Source organism: Myodes glareolus, chromosome 25 (assembly GCF_982192425.1).
Source record: "Myodes glareolus chromosome 25, mMyoGla1.1, whole genome shotgun sequence".
NCBI lineage: Eukaryota > Metazoa > Chordata > Mammalia > Rodentia > Cricetidae > Myodes > Myodes glareolus.
In genome coordinates this window covers 35,327,668-35,347,317 of record NC_142050.1, presented here as the reverse complement: position 1 = coordinate 35,347,317, position 19,650 = coordinate 35,327,668, and the positions used below count along the sequence as shown (strand labels likewise).

Below are 19,650 nucleotides of genomic sequence, written 5' to 3'. Positions count from 1 at the left end.
CCAGGATCTTTCAGCTGCAGACGCATCAGAACCCTCTCCCCTGCCATCCGGGTCTCGTGCTCAGAGCTGCAGGCTGCCCAGAGCAGAGGAAAACAAGTTGTTTGCAGGAAATTCAGGGTCTGGTGGTCCGCAGTCCCCAACACAGAGTGTGTCAATGAATGGGACCAGGTCAATATAGGTGGATTCTGTTTTCATGATGTGGGAAGTTGCCAAGTGTCGATTCCAGAAATGACAATGACCAAGATGAAAGGGAAGACGCCACAGAGAGCAAGTTTGTCAGGAGGTTGGCACAGGGAGACAAAGAGTATCAGGGGAAGTCAGAAACGTATCTTGCTGGCTCACCATATGTCTGGATTTGGTTTGAAGAAGGCATGACTTCTAGGCACCCGCATGTCATTTATCAACTGATAGTAGAGAGGAGAACAAGTTCAGTTAGAGTGGGTATTGGCTCCGTCTACGAGTGCAGTTGTAGTGGAGGTATCCCTCCGCCAATGACCTTGGGCTCTCTTGCCCTATAGAGGTAGAGTCTGCCAGAAGGGACCCACTACACGCAGGGACTTCATCAACACATCACAGAACATCAAGAAAGTGGAAAAACAGCTACACTACCAAATCCTCAAAATGGGGGTGGTGGTGTGTGACTTTAGTATTCAAGACAGGAAACAGGAAAATGTACTAAAGAAGTCTTGAGTGCAGTTACCGGGAGAGCCAAGCGTGAAAGAGAGGAAGTCGAAGACATCCATGGATCCTGCTGGCAACATCAGGATCAACTAAACCTACTCAGGCCTCAGGGTATGGATGGACGATCGTGCTACCTACTTTACAAAGGAAAACTTAGTGGCCTAAAGCCTCATGTGGGTCAGGAACCTGTGTGGCTCAGCTGCAATCTGTGACTCAGGGTCCCTCACAAGCTGTAGCCACCTGAAGGTCCACCTCTTCCGTGGCCAACAGCAGATTCAAATGTTTGAGGGGCCTTAGTTCCTTGGCTGGTAACTGAACACGTTCCCTCTGTTTCGTGGATATACTGGTCTCTCCACAGGGTAGACTATAACATGGTGGCTGTCTTTCTGTGGAGCGATCTATTAAGAGAGAGAACAAGAGGATAGAGGCAGACTCTTTTTTTTTTTTTTTTTATTGGCTTCTCCTTTTTGCCCACACTGGAAAGGAGGAATCTACCCAAAAGTGATGGCACTTGGAGGCCCCTGTGGAAATGCCTACCACGGGGACATTACTTGGATCAGATTTTGTCAAATGTAGTTACGTGGGGGCACAAACATGTTTGTACCCTTATGTTAAGAAGAAGGCACAATGCTTACTTCACTGGCTCATAATGAATATTATGTTAAAAAGAAATAGGGCTGCAGGGCAGTGGTGGCGCACACCTTTAGTTCCAGCACTTGGGAGGCAGAGGCAGGTGAATCTACAAGTTCAATACCAGTCTGGTGTCCAGAGCAAGTTTCGGGACAGTCAGAGCTCTTAGATAGAGAAACCCTGTCTTGAAAAATAAAAAAAGAAAGAAAGAAATGGGGCTTTAAAAGCTGAAAGGGTGATTTACAAATTTACAATAAGAAAGAAGAGCTGTCATGAAGGAGGTTAGCAGGTTAGAAAAGAAAAACTAAGGGCTTGTGGGAAAGCTAAAAATATTATATAAGAAAGGTATGTATTTAAATAGTGAAGTAGTCTCAAAAGATCCTAGGCTAGACAAATAGATTCATTTACATGAAAACAAAATGTTACTTAAAGACAATGTATAGTTCTGAGGCTTTTTAACTATTCTCACACAGCAAAACCATGCTTTCAAGAGGACAAAGCTATTCTGATCCACGACTGTCCAGCTCTAAGATTTTCTGTTAATGGAAGATAGCTAAACTCCAGCCAACGAAGGGCCGTTTCCATAAACGGAAACATGTAAAGGGAAGAAGAACAATTATGTTGTGTACAAAAATTGTACACAACAGGTCACTATTTCTTCTCTAATGGGGTCGGATTCAATACTCTTTCCCACCAGGGGTGCATCTTCCAGCCATCAAAACAACTCCTTCCCCCTAAGCCCCACTTCATTCATGTGGCAAGCCCTGACGTGTCTGAAATAGGATCCACCTGCTCATCCTGTCCGTCTCTGTGTCGGTCTCTCTTTGGCCTAACATTTCTATTGGGAATAAAAAAAGATCCCTGAACCAGACACTAGTGCCATAATCCTGCAATCCACCCAACTCTCCCGAGGTGAGGCAGGAAGATCAGGAGTTCAAGGCCAGCCTCAGCTACACAGTGAGGTTGAGGACAATCTTGGCTACATGCAACCCTGCCTCAAAAACAGAACAAAATTACAACAAACCCCTATGAATCATAAACTGATTTAGGACTTGGAAAAGTGTGTCACTGGTTAGATGACCGTTTAATAAAATGCACAAAACCAGGTAAAAAGCAAGCAATGCATGAGCTAGAAATGTTATTATTCGGATTCATCTGCAAGAGTCACGTGCGCATTTTCGTATATATGTAGTGCATTCTTTAAAAACCCAGACAGACTCAGGCAACCTAAGCTAGTTTGAAATGTGGGCAGCGCTCCAGTTTGCTATGTTTCTCTAAGGAAATTATGCCGGGAAACAAACCTCACTGAAGTGGAGACTCTTAGGGAGGACAGTAGGCGCACACGCCCTCTCTTATAAAAATGTATTCTTGTCGTTATTTAATTGGTTGTCTTCTCCAGGTCCCCCTCTCTCATTGATCGATGTTCCAGTCGATCATTCCCAGAGCCAAGCATCCCATTGGTCCGCCGCGACGCTCGGGCAGGAGGAGTTCCCCAGTGACGTCAAAGAAGCTCTCCGCCCACATTCCGAGGTCTGGGCGGAGACTTCCCGCGACTCTGCCTCCGGGGGTGGGACATGGCCAAGAGAGAGACTTTTGATACGGTACACTTAGCAAGACGGGCGTCCGATTGGTCACCAGTCTGGAAGGAGGTGGGGTCGCCTCTGGGTCCAGGAGCCGAACTCTAGAGCCCGGGGGAGTCTCAAAGTTTGTCTGAAGCAGTAGTGGGGAGTGGGCTTGTCGCGCGAGGACTTTCTTGGGATGAGAGCTGCCTTCTTGCCTTCCTTTTGGATGCACAGCCCGATTTAACCCCTGCACCTTCGGCCCGAGCCCAGCAGGCTTGTCCTCCCCGGGGATTCACAGATCTCCGAGGACACGGGTCGCGGAGCTCTCGGCGGGGCTCTCCCGGGTTCTTGCGCCAGTGCATAAGTTCCACGCGCGCACACTCGAGCACTCACGGAGAGAGGCGTCTCGCCGGCCCGTGGCGGCTCTGAGCGGTCCCCTCCTGCCTCAGCATCCCCAGCCCCGCGGGGCTCCCACCGCCATGGAGGTGCTGGAAAGCGGGGAGCAGAGCGTCCTGCAATGGGACCGCAAGCTGAGCGAGCTGTCAGAGCCTGGAGAGACCGAGGCCCTCATGTACCACACGGTGAGGACCCGCGGCCAGGCCAGGGGCGGGGCGGGGCGGGGGGGGTGGATTGAGGAGAAAGGCGGTTGTTGTCACCAGCTGGAGACCTGGGAACTGGGAGGCAGCGTCCGGGAAGTTGCATGGCCATAACAAGAGGTCTGGGGATGGGAGTTTTCCTCTATGAGTACAGAAAAGTGCACAGCTGAGCCCTTTAAACTTTCTTCCGCCCCTTTGTATTCCAAAGCCGTTTATACTATTTCTCCATCGATAGCATATTTCCTATTGCTAACGGCACAGCAATGCTGGGAAGGGGATGTGTTTTGAGAATAATGCCTCCACCCAGTTACATTGATGTGTGTGTGTGTGTGTGTGTGTGTGTGTGTGGTAAGGTTTGTTAAAAAAAAATAATTGAACAAGATAATGTAGTATTTTCTTACCATCTGTTTACCTTCTCTCCCCTTTCCTGTTCCTTCACTTCTTTATTTATATCTTTCAAATGTATGTGCTTGTTGAAAAACCTTCGTTCTCTACACGGGACAGAGGCCTTCCTTAGCTGCTTCAACTACACAGCTGCGAAGATCTGCTTCCTCCCTTTTCAGGGGCAAGATCTCTGAGAAGTCCGGAAAATCTGAGGCCTCTGCACATTTCAGAGAGGCTTTGGGGAGAGGGGAGAGGTGGGACAGCTCACCAGTTCCTTCCCGCAGAGACCTCTTGGGAGACTCAACTGTCACAGAGCATGGCTCATTTAAAGACGTCACTTCCAACCTTTTGGCATTAAATTTGCAAAAGGGAATCCTGTTTCTGGTAGCCAGGGCCTGTATACTGCTTTGTTTGAGATCTCTGGAAGTTTGTAATGAGAGAGAGACAGAGACAGAGAGACATAGAGAGAGAGAGACAGAAACAGAGAGAGAGACAGAGAGACAGACAGAGACACTAGGTAAGGACAGGCTTGGCTGCTTTTCTGTCTTGGTGCTGTTAATGGGGTCAGTACCAGGATATTTGAAACTTTTGCAGAAACAGCCTTCAGGCTCCACCTCTTTGGCCTTTGCTGCTGACTGACTGTATTTTGGGAAAAGGGATGGGGCCTCCCTGCTGCTTCCCACCAAAGCGTTTGTGGTGGCTGAGAAGGGTTGGTTAAAAAAAGAAGCCATGTGCAGGGTTGAGAGGGAGCAGTAGTTCACTCTGGGGCAGAAGCCAGATGTTGAGTGTGATCCTGATCATCTTGGCCTTTGCCCACTGTCTGTCCCGAAGAAGCCTTTGGGTTGGGAGCCCAGAGGAGCTTCATGTGCTGGGGAAAAGAGCCTGAATGTGCTGCCCCATAGCTGTTTCCTAACTTTGGGGACTCCAGCTGTTTCCCCAGACATGAGCACAGCATGACCATGAGGGAGAGAAAGCTTATTTTCAGCATCAGCTCTCGGTGTGAAAAACGTCTCCCCCAGCCAGCGGCTGCAAGGTCACAGCTACAGGCCGCCTTTCAGTGGGTGGGATCAAGCATGCAGACAGCCACAGTGCTGGATGCTGAGAGAAGCCAGGCTGGGCTTTAGATACCCTGGGCTTTGAGATGAGTCCCTACCTGGGACTGGCAGGAACTGGAGGACAAAAGCTTGGCTTGGCTCCAGCTACCGTCTTTACAGTTTCAGAGCTTGAGACCTTGCATTCCTTCTGATAGTAACAACTCGGGTTTCCTGTGTCGTTGTGACACGGCAGTGATGTGGGGTCCTTTTTCTGACAGTCCTCTGCTTTTCAATAACTGCTATGGTTTTCAGACAAGTGTCTCCCTTGTGAACTGCTCACACATACAAAATGTCATTCATAATCGCTGCAAGTCCTTAGTATGTGTATATGAATTAGCGGTGAAATTCCTCTGAAGTAGGGCAGGTTTGGGAATGACTTGAAAGCAGGAACCTTTCTCGGTTACCTCTTGAACTCAGATGTCTCTGCTATGCCGAGCTGTTAGTGCAGATTGTCCATGATGGCGGAGGGGCCGATTCCCCGTGTGGATGACGCGACAGTCTGTTTTTTATTACGTTTTCATTCAAAGATGTTCGTTCCCTTCCTATTTATTGAATAATCTCCATGTGCCAACACTATTCTAAGCACCCGGCATGCATACTGAACAAATATAGGCACAGCACATGGCTCTGAGCCGTCTGCAGTTTTTTTCTGCATGTGTTTGCAAATGTGTTGGGAAAAATAAACAGCACGCGGTGAGCCTGAAGAGAAGTAAGCGATACAGAGTGCTCACCATCTTCAGTGCAATGGAAGAAGTAAAAGCAGGCCGATGTCTCCAGGAGAGAGCCCTCAGGTAGAGGAAGGCCAGAGGATGGGCTGGAAGTGGTGAGTAGAGCCTCCACGCAGGGGTTCGCAGGAGATGAGTGTTATCTCTGCAGGAGGAGAAGCCTGGGCGCAGGCCAGCTGTCAGAAGGCGGGGAACCTCGGACATGGACTGTCTGTAACATCATCGTCTGCCGTGGCTTAGCTTAACTTGTGATTCAGGCTGCCTCCAAGATGCTGGGGCACAGGTTTGAATGGATCCAGTGAACTTTTTGAAGCTGAGTGTATTGAGAGGAGAACACGGGGGCGGGCGTACGGGAGGGGGGAGAAGATGAAAGGTCATCTTTGTGAAAAGCACGAAGCAAGACCTGATGATAGCTACAGTGTGTGCCTCAAAGAGTGGGGCCTATGCTATACGTGTGCCCCTGTGCAGTCTTCCAGGCCTTACTCTTGGTTGGATGGTCTCCTTTCACCATCTTTTGACCGCGTGTGTATGCATGCATGTGCGTGTGTGTGCGTGCATGCATGTGTGTATATGTGTATATGTATGCGCGTGCGTGAGTGTGTGCGTGTGTATACACTGTGCCTGTAGAAGCCAGAGTACAGTCTTGGGTGTTATTCCTCAGGCACCCTCCGCCTCCTTTGTTGTTTGAGACAGGGTCTCTCACCGGCCTGGAACGTGTCCCCTAGGCTAGGCCGAATGGGCAGTGAGCCCCAGGATCTATGCTTCTCTTCCTCCCCAGTGCGGGGATCACAAGTCTGAGACAGCAGGCCTGTTTGTTTTCTGTTAACAATGGTTCTCGGGATGGAACTCCAGTCCTTGGACTTGCAAGGCAAGCACATTCTGGGCTGAGCTTTCTCTCCAGCCCCACTGTCACCATCTTAAAAATCTTAGTCATCTTTGAATTGGAGCCCTATAATTTTGTTTTGCAAGGGCTCCCTCAAATTATGTTGGAGTCCCATGAAGAGACGTTACATTTAATGCGTTACTCAAATGATGCTGTTTTCCCTCTGTCGTGACCCAGCGAGAAAGCCTTTCTTTGTTAATTTTTCACCATGGTTCCAGTTATTAAAATAAGGTCCTCAGGTCTGCTGAGCCATCTTGCTGTTTGAGCCCATCACCCACCCCCGCCACACACACACATAATTAGGTTTATTTTATATATAAGAAAACTAAGGCTTGGTGCCTTGGAGCACGTCGTGGGGTTTGAGCCCTACAGCTAATTAGTAATGTAGCCTGGATGCAGATCCAGATCTGCCTGGCTCCAAAGCCCGTTATTCTATAGGTTCAAAACTCCTGACTTAAAGAAAGGCATCTGATTAGAAGGTTGGAGAGAATGACAGGGTGACTGAAACTGCTGAGTCCCAAAGCAGCCCACGTCTAACTGGGGCTGGCCGTGTCTCCTGCGATCAGGTTTGTTTTAAATCGGGACTTAGTGAACATGTGTGGTCACCCCGGCTCTGTCTTAGCAAACCTCTCACATCCTCGGCTTCAAAAGGAGAAAATGTCCAAGTTGCCCGAGGCTGGGATTTCTCTTTCTCTGATGTGCCTTGTGAACAGGAAGGACACTGCTTGCCTTGGTTAGCTAGCCTTGAAGACTTCTCTGTCCTGAAGCCTCCAGGCCTAGGGCAGACAGGTTTAAAGTCACCTGAATACTGAAACCCGTGGATAGGCTGGCTGTGGGCTTGCCCAGCAGGTTCTGAGTGAGGAGAGCTTTGGGCTTCCTCCTAAGGCTTGTCTAAAGCCTTCTGAGCTGGAGGTGTGACTCGGGAGGTCTGTCGCCAGCACTGAAGAGAAAAAGGTGTGATTAAGGTGACAGATGGAATTCTAGTTCAGCCTATAGTCTGCTTCCAGACTGGTCAGGACTGAAGGTGTGTAGAGTGACGGCTCAACAGGACTGATGACTTGTCCTGGGGTTGGAGACCCGTCTGCAAAACCTGTTTTTACAGGCATGCCTGGATGTTGGACTGTTCTAATGTTATATGAACCCGTGAGAGTCTATTCAAATTTTAATGCATCTGTGCACAGTCTGTGTCTGGGGATATGATTTAAAAATGGAAAATTGTTTCTGGTGAAAGGATTTGGAGTTCTGGAGTCAGGAGAAGGAAGGGGGTTTTAGCTACATACTATACCATTTGGCACTGTTCAACTTAAATATTTTATTTGTTGTAATTATTATTTGTGTGTATGTGCATGTGTCTGCATGTGTGTATGTGTTAGGCACATGTGTACTGGAGTGCATGTGTGTGTGTTAGGCTTGTGTGTACCAGTGTATATGCATATGTATATGTCTGTGTGTACATGTGTGTATATTAGGCACTTGTGTGCTAGTCTATAGGTGTGTGTGTGTATGTCTTAGGCATGTGTGTACTAATGTGTGTGTGTATGTGTGTGTGTGTGTGTGTGTGTGTGTGTGTGTGTGTATGACAGGCACGAATGTGCCAGTGTGCTTGTGTGGAGGTCAAAGAACAACTTTCAGGGATTGGTTGTCTCCTTCCACTGTGAGTTCTAAGCTTTGAACTCAGATGCCAGGCTTGCACAGGAAGTACGTTAACCTCCGCCAGCCTCCACTGTTTGGATTTTTACATTCTGGATATACTTAGAAAATGAAGACTTGGAGCCGGATGTCCTAGTAATGACTATAATCCCAGCATCTGACGCTGACTCAAAAGGATCACAAGTTCATGGTCAACATGAACTACTACTTAGCAAGTTCCGTGTCAGCCTGGGCTACATGAGACTTTATTAAAAAAACCAGAAAAGGGGGGAAAAATGCAGTTTAAGACACCTGGGCAATTAAACTGGACTCTGAAAAGAAACTAAAGTAGATTCATCCCAATCTGGACTAGAGGTAATTTTCCCAAAAGGAGATATCTGTACTGACTGCATTAAAGCTTATCACATATGTTGTAGAAGATTCCGTGTGAAGACACCAGCCAGCAGGGACACGTGACAGAATGGGATTCCCAGGTTGAAGGCTGGTCATGGGTTGCGCAGAACAAACTTTGCCATCTTGGTCACTTCCCCTCTTCTATACCATCTGGCGAATAAAGGCTTCTGTCAGCTTTTGCATTGTTTCTGTCCAGTTAAAAATGAGTAGATAGGAAGTAATCTTCACAGAGATGGCCACAGGTTCTGCTTGGCTTAAATGGGTTGCACAGATGTAGAATGAGTTGGGGGTTCCACTACTGAGATCTTCCGTCTGGTCAGTTTCTGAAGTAAAATGACTGGTCCCAGCTGGTGGTAGGGAGGGAGTTAAGGGAACCTGAGGGTATCCCTTGGGAAGCATCTGGTTTTCTCATTTGGCTGACGTTGTCTGCTAGGGAGTTGGCCCATCTCATAGGCTGAGGGGTTTGACCTTCCTGCCAGCATGCCCAGAGTCTGGGATGGTTCTAATGGGCAGCGAAGCCTTTGGCCAGATGTTCTCACTCAGATCATCTCCTGTTGTTGCCCCCTGGCAAAATCCTGATGGGGAATCTGGGTCCTCATTGGTTGAGGGGATTGAATCCTCTAAAGCAGGAGTTGCTGGTGTTTGTGAACCATTGAATGTGAACGCTGGGAAGCAAACCCTGGTCCTCTGCAAGAGCAGCCAGTGCTGTTAACTGCTGAACCATCTCTGCAGCCCTTAAAAAAATTTTAATAGCTTGGCAGCTGTCTTAATTTATTGTCAAGGATTGGGTCATGCGAGTATTATCTAACCCAACAGCTAGGAAAGAATGTAGGCTTGCAAGGATGAATCTAGATTAGTCATTTAGGACTGAAAGAAATACTAGAGACTTAGGTGTGATTGTTGGTATAGTAGTCTTTCAAAAGTTATGTTTGATTAACAAACAAAGGTGTGCCTGCTGCCTCTCTAAGGTGGGCTAGCACCTATAAAAATGGTTTTAAATTGGCAATTATTAGTCGTGAGAACAAAAGAACAATCCTAGAGTCTATGCCATTTGCAAAGTCTAAGGATTGTTTAGGTGTGCTACCAGTGTCCAAGAAAGGAACTCCAGTGTGACAGGGAAATACATACGAAATACATACAGTGCCTGTTCATGGGGGTGGGGTCAGAGGTGCAGGGAGGGAGTGTCCTGGCTCATTGGCTGAGACGTGCAGAATTAGCTACGTTATCCAGACTCTCAGCGTCTGAGCCAAATACCAGGGCTCGAGGCAGCTAGTGGGGCCAGGAACCTTGCTCACCATGCAAGGCAAGAATGACTTGTTCCAGTCCAGGTCCCCAGCAGGGTGAAAGCCGTTTTCAAAGCTGTTTTCCCACTTGCGTGTTGGCCATTCAAATATGGAGGAGGCATCGTGCATCTGTCTGTTGCTTGAACTCCCTGCCATAGCCTGGCCTTGCAGCTGACTGGGGCATGGCCCTAAGGCCTTGCTGGCTATTTGCTGTGGCTGAGCCTGTGGCCATAGGGCATCAGCACTGCACGGGGATGCATGTTTCCTGCTAGAAGAATTGAAAGGAAATGATGAGACCTGTCATCATTAGCCTTGAGCCAATTCCCCCCTGCTCACTGGATGTTCGCTAACTCTTCCAGTCAAAGTTCCAGGTGACCTGGTTTTTCCCTGAAGGAACTGTATGCTTTAGCCGTGGGGTACAGAGTGGGTTTTATGCGAGGAACCTGAGACGTGGAGTCATATAGTAATTTGCCCCCCTCTGGAAGACAGGCTTCTTGAGGCCAGATGTGCCTTTGGTTTTTCCATGCTCTTGTCTTTGCTGAGGTTAGGTGTGAAACGCTAAGCAATCTATGAGAATCCCTTGACACACAGCCATCCTGGAAAATGGATAAGCTGGGTGATTCTGGTCTTTTCTGTTAATATATAATGATATAACAATATATGTGTATATATATTTTAAATCTGAAGGCTTTTTTTTTTTTAAAGAGATGCACATTTAGTTTGATAAGGTCTCTGTGGAGGCGGCCTAGTGCCTTAGGGCTTCTGTTGCTGTGGTGAAATACCATGACCAAAGCAATATGGTGAGAGAGGATTTCTTTGGCTTACACTTCCACATCACTGTTCATCACTAAATGAAGTCAGGACAAGAACCCAAACAGGGCAGGAACCTGGAGGGAGGCACTGATGCAGAGGCCATGGAGGGTTGCTTCTTACTCGCTTGCTCCTCATAGCTTGCTCAGCCTGCCTTCTTATAGAACCCAGGACCATCAGCCCAGTGATGGCACCACCCACAATGGCCTGGGCCCAATCCCATTGATCACTAATTAAGAAAATGCCCTATAGCTAGATTTTATGGAGGGTTTTTTTTTTTTTTTTTGAGGTTCCTACCTTTTAGGTAACTCTAGCTTGCATCAAGTTGACATTAAATTAGCCAGGACACTTGGTATCTTTCTCTTTGTTTCGAGAAGACAATGGACAATGAGGGTGGGACAGTTGTCCAAGAGCCCTGGCTTTCACTGGGGTTGGGAGTGGGGCCTGTTTTGTCGCATGGGTGGGTCTTTGATTTAGGCCACTGGTTCTCTGGGGTGACCTTGGGTGTGTTAGTTGGATTTGTTTCTTTGCTTCTGATAGATGCATTTATTTTTACTCTGCCCTCTGTGTCAGATGTCTTCTGTTTGAGGATGAGCTGTCCCGACCGTGAGAGTCTGATGTCATTTGGGAAGCAGAGGGGGCTTATAATTATTCTCTCTTGTGTATCTGAATTCTCTTGCCAGCTTCCATCTTCAGCTATAAACACAGGTTTCTGCCTTCGACACATGCTCGCCAGCTGCTCCTTCTTGCTCATGTTTCTGTCAGTCTTGGTTATGGTCAGGTTTTTCTTTTCCTTTTTCTTTTTTTCTCACACAAGTAGTTATCAGCTTCAGTCCCTGTTTCTCCAGTTTCACCCTGTGCGCTCCTGGTTCCCGTCACTGTGGGCTTCTACAGCCTCCCCTTAACTTCACGTTCAGCCTTCTTTTCTCTGTGTTTACCTGCCGGGCCTTCTGGAAATATTTGGCAATCTTGACCATAGGCTTTACCTCGTAACTCCTTTTTTCTTTGAGATGGAGTCTTGCTTTGTAGCCCAGGCTGGCTTTGACTCACTCTGTAGCTCAGGCTGGCCTCACACTTGTGTCTTTTGGCATCAGTTTCTTAAGCACTGGGAACACGGGCGTGTGCTATCGTACCTGGCTGTAAGTGGCCTTTACTTGAGTGAGTTTCCACAACACTGAGGGGATGGGTTGAGGGACTTCGCTTTCTCTCTGTCGCTGGCTTCTTGACCCTATCTTAAACATGGCCATTGGGTCCTTGGCTTCTCTTTCTGTATACTCCCCACTTCCTAGTGTAGTCGATTCTTTAAGTCTGTTGGTTGTTGATGGAGAGATGGAGATCTTTGGAGTATGACCCCAGATTCTTCTGGCTCCACCTTAGCCCCAGGTCAGCTTAGGCTGTGTAACCCTTGAATCTTCACAATGTGTTCTTCTGACTAAGAAGAGCTGGGGTTACTTCGATCCCTGTTATCAGGTGCCCTCGTTATCGCGGGGATGTTTGGTGACGTAGCCGTCCCAAAGTGTCAACCCGTGCAGTATTCTCATGGGTCATTCCTGAGACAGCTGCTTCTCGGTTCAATGTCACCAGCCAGACACAGCCTGTGTTTTGTCTGGGTTTCTTCGTACACTTTGGCTAGGGAAATCCTTTGTGGACTTGATGTGGTGGTGATCTGTAGAGTTATTTGACCATTTGGAAGGTCAGTGCAAAAATTGGACCTTAGGTGACGTCATTTGTACCCCTGTGGGTCTCACGGCTGTTCTTAGGGCCGGCTGTAATCAGTTCATATTAAATAGCCTGCTTCGGGGTTGGTTTCCTCTGATGTAATTTATTTAAACTTAACTAGCATTTTAAAAGAACTTTGATTTTGTTTGTTTGTTTGTTTTCCAAGCAGGGTTTCTCTGTTTAACAGTCCTAGCTGTCCTAGAACTTGCCTTGTAGACCAGGCTGGCCTCGAACTCACTGAGATCCATCTGCCTCTGCCTCCAAGTGCCGGGATTAAAGACGTGTGTCACCAGCTTTCTGGCTAGAACTTTCATTATTGTTGTCGTTGGGGAGTTCGGATGGGTTCTTCTGAACTGCCCAAATCTCCGTGGCCATTCTTCGTCAGCTGCTCTCAGCTCATGACTAAAGCATTTTGATGTGGGAAGTCATCGTAAGCAGTTTGCTTCACACCCTGTGCAGTTTACCCAATCAGAAGTCCGTGTTGGTATTAAATGAGCCGAAATCCCTCTTATGTCTTGGACACCTACTACTCTTCTTTTTGTGTATGTGTCTTTTTAAAATAGTGGTTTGGGTTGGTCCCAAACTTAATGTGTAGCCAATACCAGAAATCTTCCTGCCTCCATTGCCAGGAATATTAGATTTACCGGTGTGAGTCGCTACTCTAGGCTAAAAGTCTCCTATCTAAAAACAAAAGCAGGCGACCTCATGTCATAATGAAACCCATTACTCTGCATACTAACAATAATACATTTAAAAAAACTAGCAAATTTCAGTTAAATGGGCTAATAAAATAACAACAATAATAATGTTCAATTGATTGACTATTTCATTTGGACAACCTAATTGATGAGTATAGTTGTGTGCATTTGTTTCTGTTTTTAAATAGAGTCTCTCTGCAGTCTAGGCTGGTCTTAGGGTCATGATCCTGCTGCTCCATCTTGCTGAGTTCTGGCATTACATACGAATGCCACCCCACCTGGATAAATTATATTGTTTAATAGGGAAATCTGCTTTCTGGTTTAAAAGTTGGGCTTTAGTGAAACCTAGACAAAAATCAAAAGTGGAAAAAAAACAGGGAGGTAGGAGACTTTTTTTTTTTATATTAAAGAGAAAAAGGCTTTCAGACTCCTTGGCAAATAAAAAGTGTCTGGGGAGAAGCGAGCCACAGTTTCCAAGTTGTCTGAGTGGAAAATCCTGGTTTGTAGCATTTCATGTCTTGGAAATGTCTGAATAGTTTTTGTGTAAAGGGAAATTCCTTTTGGCTGAGAGAGAGCAAGCTAGCGGGATGCAAACTGATAGGGCAATGTTTTTAGACAAGCGGAGGAAATGGGATTTGTGGTGGCACTGCCTCCCTCGCTGGGCAGTCCTGTTAGCAGACAATCCGAGGCAGCCAGTCAGAGCCTTGCAAGGGTTCCATCATCAGAGCCTTCCTAGCTTCCTGCCCACACATCCTGGGGAAATAACACTCTCAGCTGGTTCTTCCTCCAGTCTCAAGATCTCCGTGTCTGTCTGTCTGTCTCTCTCTCTCTGTGTCTTTGTTTCTGTGTCTCTCTTCTTTCTCTCTCTTTCCTTCTCTCTCCCTGTTTCTTGCCTTCTGAACTGCTTTTCAAAGCCTGCAGGTAGGTAGGCTGACATCTGTCCTTGACCTCGTAGCTCTCCCAGTAGAGTGGGAAGGAAGGAAGGAAGGCAAGGAGGTCATTGAGTGACAAGCCGTTAAAGACTTGTCACTGGAATGTGTTTTGCAGTAGAGCTGTGCTCAGGCTCACTTTTACAGCATGGGGAATGGAAGGACAAATGAAAGGGGTGACCGAGAATGCAGTATCCACAGTGGGCGCTGAAGCTCTCCAGCCATCGGAGTACACAATGTAGAAAGTTATAAAGGGCTAGCATTGGATCTGAGAATCCTAATTAGTTTGTTTCCGAAAGGGGCTGCGAACTCAAGATCATTCCGTCTCTGCTTCCCAGGAACTAGGATTGCAGATAGGCACCGTCACCTCCCCACACACACCCCCAAGTGCTTTCAAATGTAGTTTGAGAAAAGGGGCTCTGTGGGAAGTGTTGGGAGCTAGCCCAAGATGGTGAAGGGTTTGCACATTCTTTCTGTAGACGGGAAGATGGGAGGCAAGGGCGGAAGTAGAAATGGATTTGAGGAAGGAAGCTTAGAAAGGGGTTAAAAGATAAAGGTTGATAGAGGCAGAATGATCTGCTGGCTGATGTGTTCGTCCTTGAGCAGGACATCATGAGGCCTGAAACCACAGGGAGAAGCAATGTATGTACGAGAATCTGGAGACTTGGTGACTGTGGGGAAGGAAGAGTTGGGTATGGGAGACTTCCTATCCCCTGCGTTGGCTGACTAAGTTGCCATTGACCTAGAATGGAAATGTTTGGAGAGCAAATAAGTTTGCTGGGAAGATAATGTGCTCATTTTTAGACTTGGTGACAGACGTATTTGTGGGATATTCAGGAGCGATGTCTGAAAAAGCATTTGGAAAATTGGATCTGGAGTTCTGGAGAGGGGTTCCAAGTGGAGACTTAAACTGGGGTGCTGGGAGTCTGGTGCTTTGCAGTAAAGTCAGGGGTCCATATACAGTAGTTCAGACAGGCCCTGGGTGAGGGGCAGTGGAAGAATAGATGGAGAATGGAGTGGAGGATACGGGAGCACAGCATGGCACAGGAATATGCACAGAACTCAGAGAGACCTGGCAGAGAGAGGGCAGAAAGCAAGCAGACTTCCTTCGCAGGATCCCAAAGAGGGGCAAGATGCTGGCAGTGGTCAGGGTGAGGAAGGCTGTGTGTGCCCTCTGGGGATGGATTTGCTGGTTTGTCCAGGGCTGTATCAGTGTCTCTGCAGCCACAGGTCTTCTCTGGTGGCAGAACCCTTGTGCAGCACGTGGGACTCCATCTGGGAAGAGCTGTCTGGAAAGAGCGCAGACTGCAGGAAGGAGGGGGAGCTAATGCAGGTGTGTACACAGTACCGCTTGCTCTGTTTTATAAAAGGGTTAATGCTAGTTTTCAAAACCAGCAGCATCCTTGGTGCCTCTGTGGTCCTACTTTCATTCAGTCCACAATGAGTCTGTTTGTCCCTGGATGTCCTTTCCAGTCAGCACAGTGGTGTGTGTGTGTGTGTGTGTGTGTGTGTGTGTGTGTGTGTGTGTGTGTGTTTGCCCTTGCACAGTATGTAGATCCCAGGGTTTGTGGTCCACAAAACGATGGATGGCCACAACTTTATAAAAGTGCTGGAGTTTGCCACATGGCCATAAAGATTCCATTTCCCTTCTTTCCTTCTGATTCTTTCCCTGAAAAAGCACTCCGCATACCCACTCATGTCTCAGATGAGAGTATCACAGAGTCATCAACAATATTCACACTCCAGAGAAATCGACAGAAAGCCAGGTGTGGCAGCCTAAACCTGTGAATCCCGGCATTTGGGAGGTAGACAGGAGGACCAGGACTTCAAAGCAAATGCCAACCACATTGGTTTCTTTATTAACCAATGAAAGTAACACATAGACAGATGACCCTCCTCCATCACAGATGGATGAGATTCTGTTTCAGTAAGAAAAATAAAAAAAAGAGAAATGAAGGAAGGAAGGAGAGAGAGAGAGATAAAAAGAATAGAGAGGGGGAAAAAGCTTCCCCAAACAAATGGGCTCCAGTTTTGTATGAAATAACAGGGCAGGTGAGGACAGATGGCTTTGTAGTATGGTTATCCTGTAGGAAGAACTAAAATAAATAACCACCGCTTCAAAGAAAATGAGCAATCCCACTGTCGCCACAGAGGGCCGTGGCGGAACACATGCCTGCTCCCCTGCCGACCCCTGCCCGATTCTGCCCTCACTCTCAGCCTGATTGAGTTCAGGGATGTTCTTTTCATGTCTTCGGCTTCCCAGGGACATGAGGAGTTAGGGTCAGACACACAGGGTCTGAAGAGAGGTCTGGCTGTGGAGAGAATTTTTATTTCTGAACAGCCCAATACTTCTAGAAGGGCTCCCCCAGGGAACTGAGATTCACCCTACCGTCCTGTGTGTGTGGCTGGGGGGAGGGAGAGTTTCTGAGGCCCAACTAGGACACAGAGAACTAACTTGAGGCCTTTGGGTCTTAAATTTTGTTTATTTTATTTTTGTGACTAGGTCTCATCTAGTTCAGGCTGGTCTTGAGAACACTTTTTTGTTGTTTATTTTAAAAACATGTGTCTCTGTGTGGGAATACACAAGTGCATGTGTGTTCCATGTGTATGTGTCTCTGTGTGAGAATACACAGGTACATGTGTGTTTCATGTGTGTATGTGTCTGTGTGAGAATACACAGGTGCATGTGTCTCTGTGTGTGAATACACAAGTGCATGTGTGTTCCATGTGTGTATATCTCTGTGTGAGAATACACAGATGCATGTGTATTCCATCTGTGTATGTGTCTCTGTGTGAGAATACACAGGCGCATGTGTGTTCCATGTGTACATGTGTTTCTATGTGAGAATACACAGGAACCTGTATGTTCCATGTGTGTCTGAGTCTGTGTGAGAATATGCAGGTGCATGCGTATCCCAGAAGTGGCCAGAAGAGAATGCCAGGTCCTCTGGAGCTGGAGCCATAGGCACTTGTACACCACTGTACACTGCTCGACATGGATACTGGGAAGAGAACTCTGGTCACATGAAGAGCAAGTGCCCTTAACCACTAGGTTGTCTTTCCAGCCTTGACTTCACATTCTCCTATAGCCAAGGATGACCTTGAGTTTCTGATCTCAGATAACAGGGATGTGCCCCCCCCCCCCCGCCCGTTTCATATATTGCTGGCTTTCCAACCTAGGGGATGTGCATGCTCAGGGCATACTCTGCCAACAGGGCTTCACCCTCAGCCATTTCACATTCTTTCAATAAGAAAATGTCTTTCAAACTTGAAAGATCTGTAAAGAAACGTTTTCTTAAAAAAAAAAAAGTGACCTTATCTTAAAAATTTATTTGATTGTATGTGTAGGGTGCTTTGCCTGTGTATGAATATATGCCACATTTGTGCCTGGTGCCCGAGGAAACCAGAAGAGGGTGTTGGATGCCCTGGAACTGGAGCTACGGACAACTGTGAGCTGCCATGTGGGTGCTGGGAACCTAATCCAGGTCCTCTGCATGAGCAGCAATTGCTCTTAATCTCTGAGCCATCTCTCCGGCCCCTAACTATTTTCTTTTTTAAAAAGCAGTTTCAGGTCCATAGCAAAACTGAGCAGAGGGGCAGGAACCTTTTCCTTTCGGGACCCTTGCCTGGGCTTACACATCTCCATCCCTGGGTTACCTTACTGTCACACTGCAGGTCTTGGCTTCATCAGCTGGGGCTGCACGGGGCAGTGCTTCACTTGAACTTTGCGTCTCAAGATCAGTCGTCATGATTTCTCCCATACAACCAGCAGGCATCTGGATTGGCCTATGAGAGCCTTGGGCCTGTTGGCATACGCATGCTGCTTTTCCTTTATGTTGACAAGGGCTTGCTCAAACACCCACGTGCAGATCAGTGGATTTCAGTAGAGAGCACTTGAAAAGTTAAGAGTCTCTGACTCCCCGTCTCCATTCCAGGTGACTTAAGTCACCATCCTTTGCAAACAGGGTTGGAATCTATCAGAGAATATATGAAATTCTAGTCTATTTACATATTTACATAAAACTAAAGACTCCCCAAGCCAGTCTTTGCTACTCTGACTTTTAGCTGCCGGCCTGTCCATACATTCACCTGGGAGGTGCCACTTGAAGTTGTTTTTCTAGTTCTGTTCTGGGTTTGCGAGTTTTCTTTCCAGGATTCTTGCTGCTGGCTGTGACCCACATTTGGGAGTCTCTGGAAGGCTGGGTGAGGGTGAGGGGGGTTGCAGCGCCTAGGGGGTGAGACCGGGTGAAACCCAGATGGAAACGGGTCTCCCGTCCTTTGGGTTCAGGGCGTCATGGGCTATATAAACACACTCAGTGACCTTGGCAATCTTGAGGTGCACATTGTTCTTGTGTGGTGAGAAAGAATGACAGGCAGGACATGTAGCTGCCAGTAGCAAATCTTTTGATGAGGGACATGAGGTTCTTTGGTGTTGCCTTTGATTTATGGGAAGAAACTGGACCAGCCGGAAGGTCAGGTGGACCAAGAGAGGTGGGATTTTCTTTTTTTTTTTTTTTTTTTTTTTTTGCGGATGGCTTGGCCCCTGGGGGAGGGAATGGAAGTGGGCTTTTGGCTTTTATACATCTGCATAGCCCTGATTGTCATCAGCAGCCTATTGAGGGCGCTTAAGCTCTGCTGTCGTGACACACAGAGAAAATTATGGTATCCATAGACTCCCTGCAGTCTGGGATGAATCTAGTCACAGAAGGGCCGTTCCACCTCATGTGGTGTGGGCTCCAACTTCTACTGCTGGTTCCGCATTCCCAGCCACGTGACTGGAGCTGGGGTGTCCCGTGCCACACTTGTTGGGAATCCCTGAGAATTATGGTGGCCAGGTACTTCCTTCAATCAAATAAATACCATGAATGCATAGCTCCATATGTTTAGCCACTGTGGGGGTCCCCAGCTTTGGACCAGCGTTGGAGACGCTGTCCAGTGAAATGGTTGATGAGTGATGGGGAGATGTTGGAATGAGTGTGGTTCTGGCCGTATAACAGCCCCTGAATGTCTTTCTGAGGCTATTTCATGAGGCCATGGGAGAGAAAGGATGACCTGGAGTAAATGTGTGTTGCTGCACATTCTACTGACCTGCTTACTTCTCAGGAGGGACCAAGTGTCTTTTTTCTAGTTTCCTATTTCAGTGATTTCAGACAGACATAGGAATCAAAATTTGTTGAATTATGAACTTCCGGGAAAAGAGCAATAAACAGAACAGGGCGTGTGTATTGCGGCTCAGTTGTGAGCAGACTTTGAGGGAACATAGATGCTGGGAGTTTGTTTGGCTCCCTCCCGAATCCTCTTGGGCCCCAGGCCCTTTGGTGATTTGCATGGCTGAATTCACACTTTAATTTCTTGGGCACCTGCTCCCCAGGAACTGAAATTCTCTCTGTGAGTTTTGGTGGGGGAGGGTTGAGGCAGGTGTTTCTGTTTTTGCAGTTACAAGAGGGGAAAAGAAGGGACCGGGCCATTCCACATACCTGCCAGCCTCTGCATCCAGCCGCCCACTGCTGGACGTTGAGGTGACCCACTTCGTGTTTTTCTTATATAAATAGCTTCTCGCCAGTTGTGGTCGAGTCAGAAATCTGTTAGCATGAGGAGAACGGGGGAGGGAAC

At 47.5% G+C, this 19,650-nt stretch overlaps 1 protein-coding gene across 1 annotated transcript in view; it reads left to right on the top strand.

Moving 5' to 3' along the window:
- Positions 1-2,963: 2,963 nt before the first annotated feature.
- Positions 2,964-19,650, top strand: part of Creb3l2 (cAMP responsive element binding protein 3 like 2) — a 118,322-nt gene continuing 101,635 nt past the window's right edge. Inside the window, exon 1 of the mRNA XM_085683558.2 lies at positions 2,964-3,454. Within this exon, the coding sequence (XP_085539684.1) occupies positions 3,353-3,454 (102 nt within the window). The 5' untranslated portion in view covers positions 2,964-3,352. The remainder of the gene's footprint in view (positions 3,455-19,650) is intronic.